At 37.8% G+C, this 7,178-nt stretch overlaps 1 protein-coding gene across 1 annotated transcript; it reads right to left on the minus strand.

Moving 5' to 3' along the window:
- Positions 1-1,647: 1,647 nt before the first annotated feature.
- Positions 1,648-6,933, minus strand: LOC104438860 (glutamate receptor 2.1). Its single transcript, XM_039313706.1, is given in 7 exon segments — positions 1,648-2,226; positions 2,339-2,466; positions 2,469-2,741; positions 2,835-3,147; positions 3,246-4,585; positions 6,647-6,696; positions 6,698-6,933. Coding segments are annotated over 7 exon segments (2,889 nt in total). The 3' UTR covers positions 1,648-1,677.
- Positions 6,934-7,178: the final 245 nt, after the last annotated feature.

Raw genomic sequence — 7,178 nt, forward strand, 5'->3', positions numbered from 1 at the left:
ATATTACTGTCCCAACAAAGACCTCTTAGATTGGTAAAATCTTACCACTTGCGAGAATACTCAAACCCTTATCGACATGATGACAGTGAGATGATGTGATTCTTGTAAATCATGCATTAATGGTTAGGAAAAAATAGAATTTTCCATGAAAGTGAGTAGAAAGCCCTTTTGAATTGATAGTCCCTCATTTCACATAAAAACTGTTAACAAGATTTGTATTGCATGAAAGTATTTTAGCGATATCACTTTTTTTTTTCTAAAATCATAAGAAACAAACTTTCCTAGATTTAGTAAAATTGGTTGGATATGGGTTAAGAATTTTGCACTACGATAAATGGGTGATAAACGGGTTAAATGGATTGATTTGGGTCGGACCAAAATCCGACCCGACTCACCCATTTCAAACAAGTCTACTTTGTGGTGATTGTGCATCTTTGACTATTTTTCCTCTGGACAGAACATTGCTTTGCCCCCTTCTTCCTTTAGATCTTGCCGTGAGTGGACCATATATGCACAATACTTCTTTTTGTCTTGTTCCGATTTTAAATTCTTGCTTCTCATGTTAACCCAAATATTTGGTCATTCATTTTTGCTTTATTTCTTGTTTTAAAGCAAAAATTATCCCCATGTGTGATGCTTCTTTCTCAAGCATACGCTTCCATCAAAAATCTTTTTTTTTTTTTTAAATAATAGTAGCAAATATGCACTGCTGCTACCAATCCACGGCCACTTAAAAGATAATGGGCTGAACTTGAAATTTTTTTTTTTTATAGGTTTAGTCCAATTAACTCAATTAAGCTTAGAACTATTCACTAGAATCCTTCGCCACCGGTCCAATGTAAATGCATTAACTAAATTATATGATGAATGCTCTTAATATTATATGTTACATAATTTAATTTAATATTTTTATTCAGAGATTGGGGTCGCTCTCTAATATTTATATGCAATAAATAACTATATCTATCAATAGGGAGTATAAACCACGTTCCAACAAAACTTGAACCTTCAACAAGAGAGAGAACCAGCTTTAAGGAATAAAGGGCCATCTCATAGGCCGTGGGCCAAGGTCAAGCGTTTGATGGACTTGTGCTGCTGGGTGGAGGATGATCGAATTGGAACTGGTTTTTTGGATGGGCTGGAGAGTGATGGGCCGAATTGAGTTGGCTCTAATTAGACCAAATTCCTTTAGTTAAATAGAATGGTTAAATAATAAAGTGAATACGTAGGAGCACTTTACATGTCATTGGGTCAATTGATCATGTCCCTTTATATAAAAGAGGAAAACATACGATTTTGACAGGTTCTTCAGCCATTGAAACCTATTCTACCGAACTTTCTCATTATACATGTTAGATATTTTTAAGGAGTCATCTTTTGTTACTAAATTAACACACTTCGGGCAAGTTGTTGAAATAACAATAAATACTTTCATTGCTAAGACATTAAAGAATAAGAGAAGCTAATACATGCATGTAATGTCCTCTGGAAAATGCTTTGAGAAGCATCTATCTTTCGTTACATTGTGATTAGACGATAAACAGTAGAAATAGTAGTGCTTACATGAGAAGAGAATGAGGGGAAATTATTATCATCTAGAAGTACAAAGTTCAACAAGTAAAAAATTAAAGTTTAATATCTAAAGTTGTTGAGGCATGTACCTCTCTAAACTTAGATTTATAAGATCGATGTTTGTCGGTCGTTGGAGCACCCTTCATCTACATGATTAGAAAGTCCTTGTTCTGTAGACGGCATGCCTTGCTCATTGTTTATATCATCATTGTTTTGGTTGATATCTCTTGAAAAACTCAGAGGGAAGTTAGTGTTTTCCAAAGTTTCAACGGCTGCAATCTCATTGTCGCCATCATCCATATTTCTATCTCTAAATCTGGCTTTCTCAAAAGTATGGGAGTTGAGGTCTCTTTCGTAAAATCTTCTTCCCAATGTAACAAATTTCTCCCGTAGTGAACCTGAAGGACTTGCAACGACATGCCAGTTTCTTTTAACAAACATGACCATGAAGATGAGGAGAGCTAAAACTGCAGCAGCTCCAGCAATCAAGAATAGGCCCCAAAAACTGTCAAGATCCAAGCTGTTGGAAGAATCTGGATAGTTGGATTTCGGTGGCAACCATTTATTTTCGATTTCCATCATTTTAAGCACTTCAGTATCATTAAGGATTACTCGGGAAATATCAGGTACTAGCGGAGACCCTTTGGGGAAAACCTGTAAACGAAAGGCAAGACATGAGAGTTTTCAAACAAAAAAATAAATAATAATCCTAGTAATAGGAAATTTTGAGGGTTTTCTTTTCGGAGCTAAGAGATTGAGGACTTACAAAGCCAAATCCAGCACTTCTTAATGTTGGGATCATGGTATATCTTTTGCAATATTGAGAAATGGCAAATTTAATGTAGGGGACTTCATCGAATGCTGCTGCAATCCCACCCTTGTCACTTCCCTTGAAAGAAGCACTTTGCATTCTTCAGCGGACTTATAAGATATAAGTCTGGAATCATCGAACTTCATTTGCTTTAACATTCCATAAATGAAAGAGTTTTCCAAGTAACCCACATTTTCTCCACTCTTAAGGAGCTCATCCACATCAACCACAGTTGGTTGAAGATTTTACACCACTAAAAGAGAGCTCAAGCTTGCTGTATAACATTGTGTTAGTATAAGTACCACGAAAACCCACACGATCACAACAAATCTGGCTAGGTTGCTTAATACTCTCTCCCCTGCAATCCAAATTAAGAGAAAGCACCTAAATTATCCAAGAATGATATGTAGATTACAATGTTCAATTGATTTTTAAAGTGAAGGGTGATTACTTTGTGCAAAGACCATGATTGAAAATGAGAACCAAAAGCTCGTGCCAACTTGATGCCCAGCCGGACCCTGGAAATCTTCATTAATTTGGTGTTCAAGAATCCACACGACGAATGCTATAAACACAAAGAAGCATCCGGTTGTTAACCAAAGGTCCCAAGTGAGTGGCTTCAAGAAAACCCAAGCATTCTTGCCCTTGCTGTCCTTGTATGGCACGAGCATTGCGACCCCCGGTTCGGTGTATGGTGCAGTGAAGTCTACGTACAGTGATCTGTTTGCAGTGATTGTTATATCACCCACGATTCCATCGTAATTCTATTCCAACAAAAAAAAATGGGAATGTTTCTTTGTCAACGACATGCTAGCATAGTAAGTTTCAGCAAGTATTCCAACAAAATCAAGCACTTGCTCACCTGGTAAAATACTTGATCGATCATGTCGCCGTACCTGCCCGCGCTACTTCCATTGGAAAAGGCAAACGGAATAAGGTCATAAGCCACAGCATAAGGCAATTTTTCTATAATGGTTTGAAAGATGTCAATACAGTATCCAATGACTTTGGATGTATTTGTGCTAAGATCATTAGTCACTTGCACGAATTGATTGAAACCATCCCTCACAGGGACTAAAATTTTCAGCCTCTTCCCATTTGTGGGAGTGTCCCATCCCTTAGGAATAGAGGTGGAATCTCCTGGCCATATTATCGATCCGAGATTACTCTTCGAAGTGGAATATTTACTTTTGCTGAATGAATACAAATATCTTAGCAGCCCATTTTCTTGCGTCCAAAATCCAATCCCTCTTGCTGCATGTCCATTGATATTAACAATCTGGAATGTTGACCACTCTAGCTGCCCATGAACGAGTCTAAAATTTCCAGTGAGGCCCGTGAATGTCGTACTGGCTAGTTCTTGGAGAAGTTTCGGACCACTTTTAGAGACCCCAATAATGTCGAGATCTGTTGTATCTATTGAAGCATCAAACATCTGGAAGGTAAAATTAGCCACACCCATTTCCTCGACAGCCATTGCCAGAGCCTGAGCAGCGTCATAAGCCCAGTATCCAAAAATGTTCAACGTAGGATTAAGGACGGATGGATTGTCTTGTTGGAATTTCATCTTCCATCGGGCCGTGAAGTTGTTCAGGTTTGGTGTGCTCGGGATGTAAGCGTTGATGCCCAATACTCCTTGCATCGAACTAGTGACGACAGATGAATCCAGAGAACTCAATTGGTCAGTGATTACATTAGTCAAGATCCACACATAACCTTCGCTCATCATTCCCACCTCTTTTGCTTTGTCAAATAGCTGAGATCCGAGGGTCGGTAACATGTGCATTATGAAGACCCTCACTTGCATCGTCATTAACTTGTAGAGTTCCCGCAGGATTTGATTGTCCGTGGCCGAAGGAGGAATGAGGCTCCTATAAGACACTCGCGTGTCGACCTCTTCCAAAGCATCCGTAAGAGAAGGTATGATGCCTTCTCCGAACTCACTGTCCACGTATATGAGGACCACTTCTCTCCAGCCAAAAGCTTGCACGACTGCGCTTATGGCATTCACTTGCGATGAGTCATTTTGCGCAGCTCGAATGAAGTAAGGACTCCGAATGGAACTGAGGGAAGGACCAGTAGCAGAAAAAGAGATGATCGGCACATGAGATTTGTTTCCAAGGTGAATGATGAAGTTTGCTTGCGATGAACGTTGAGGTCCTATTATGGCTTGGACTTGCTTATTCTTTATTAGATCAAGTGCTGCAAGGTTGAACAAAAGATGGAGAAACAATAACAACATGGCACATAATGGAAATTCTTATTGGAAAAGGCATGGTATTGATCAGAAGCCAATTAAAACTTGATGCGGTATTATAGAAATAAAACGTTTAAGAAAAAGTAAAATAGAAGTTTGAAGTTGGATTATAATTATTTACCAGATTGCAGGCATTCATTGTTGCCTTTGATATTCTTTGGCATATGATATTGCATACCAATCAGAAACTAATCTTTCATGAAAGTAAATTTAGAACAAATAAGAGTGGATAAATTGGCAGACAGATAAGTTGATTTCTTTATTTCATGGCATCAAATTATTCCACTCTAGAATCCAAGCCCCATATTGCAATTGTATGAATTTTGTGAGGTCAGACCTATGTGAAGTTTTATTATATATCAAGCCTCTCGGCATCCATTGCTTTCATGCATTAACAATTATTTGGTGGAACTGGAAACCTAGTTGTTTTATTTCATCATTAATGACACACAACTTCCATGGAAATAAATCACTGGCTCAGCTTGAACAATCTTGTTAACCATGATGTTTGGGTCAATTGTAAAAATAAATTAGTAAAATTATGTAGAGATATGGAGAATGTACATATTTTTCCAAAGAAAATAATTTGAAATTATCTCCATCAGCCTTCCCCTGAAGTGACTATTTTACTATGTAGTATGCATCATTTGCAAGATCATTTCTAATAGGGATTCACTATGCAGACATAATTTGGTAGAATATTACTACATTTATAGTGGGACGAGAGTCATAAGAGAGCTATATATTCTTCAAAGAATAGAATAGATGATAATAGTCCCAGTCCATAGTCCCACTATACCATCCAAGACCATAAACAAAAATCCTCCATTCACACATTGTTATCAAGATCCAATTTTGTATCCATAAATCTATGTACATTTGTATATTGGTGAAATACAAGATAATAGAGATGGTGGACTTCTCAATTCTAAGATCAATGAGATAAGTGCATTAAAAATCCTAGATTTCTTTATTATCAAAAGGTACAATTGAGTCATAAAACTTATTACAAAAGTGTAAATAAGTTTTAAAACTTCAAAAAATAGTGTAATTAAGTCTTAAAACAAAGTATAAAAAGTCTTAGAACCAAAGAAGTGTATCTCTTAATTTATTTGTTACAAAAATATTTAAAAATCGCCACAAAATGATCAATTGGATTAATTTGATAAGTTTTAGGATTTGATAGTACTTTTTAAGAGTTTTAGGACAAATACACTAAACTGACACAATTGTAAAATGTTTTAAATTTTCAATTAGATTAAAAAATTGATTACCGAATTAAATTAACATAATTTCAATGGGCTTTAAACCACAAAGACCAAAACCACAAGAAGTTTTTTTAATTATCCTTGGATTAACCACCCCTTAGGAAAAACAACCCAACCACGCCCCCAACAACACAAAACTCCACCCCGGGGAAGTTTTATCTGGCAATAAATTAAAAGGTTCCACGGTCAAATGTTACTCTCAGTGACCAGTCTTGTTGTGAAGTCGGCGTGGCGTTGATTGACCAAAACCCACGAATCCCCTCCACTCTCAAGCTAAGCGTCAAAATGCCGGTCTCGTACGACCGAAAGACTTGGGGGATTATATTGTTACCCTCCTCATTCCCAGTGCGAAAGAGAACAAATTGAATGTTAAGTACCGACTTTTTGTTGTCTTTGATTTTATTAGAAGATGATAAATGCACTAAACAGCTGTTTAGTGCAAAATTAACGTTGGTCGTTTCTTCTGGGAGCTCTGGAAATTGGGGCTTTGAGAATCTCTGCTGTTAGAATGCATATAGCTTTGAATGGAACACAAATTATTTTGTCGTGTCCTTGAAAATTTAACTGGGAATTCTTCTCAAATGAAAATGAAAATTTCATAAGATTGACAAACACGTCATTATGAACAATAATTAGATTCATCTTAAATCGCACTAACAGCTGCATAAAGTACTTCATCCTCTATGACCAGTCAATACGCCACCGAGAGAGAGAGAGAGAGAGAGAGAGAGAGAGAACCTGCGGCAGCAGCAGCAACCTCATCTTGTTTGGGATCTCTTGTAGGAAGGGTTTGAAGTATAGAAGTCAGAGAGAGAAAGGTTAACGCAGCTCAATCCCATCTGACCCACCCACGTCTCCAGATCAAGAACCACCCCAACGTTCACCAGGATCGTTTGGGCATTATTGTTACCGCTCTGCGCCATGGTGATCTGAGGGCCCTCCTGAAAGTCGTAACGATTGTGAAAAAGGCGAGAGCCAAAAGGAGGAGCTTTTTCAGCATCGGACGAGACTCTTGGAGGAACCATTGAAAAGGGTTTCGGGATAAGGCAAAGTGTGCGTTTTTCGCATGAAATTGGAGGATATGACGACGACGATTCAAGGGTTGCTCACGTGGACGGGCCCCATAACTAATTTGTGATGGGAAAGCAATACGAGGATGATGAAAAGGAAGCCAGCAAATAAATTCAATTTTTCTCCCCATCTCAGTCTAATCTCGGATGAGATTTCGCCTTTTTACCCTTGACAAAATGCCAGATTAAATGCTTCTTCA

The sequence above is a fragment of the Eucalyptus grandis genome, chromosome 5 (assembly GCF_016545825.1).
Source record: "Eucalyptus grandis isolate ANBG69807.140 chromosome 5, ASM1654582v1, whole genome shotgun sequence".
NCBI lineage: Eukaryota > Viridiplantae > Streptophyta > Magnoliopsida > Myrtales > Myrtaceae > Eucalyptus > Eucalyptus grandis.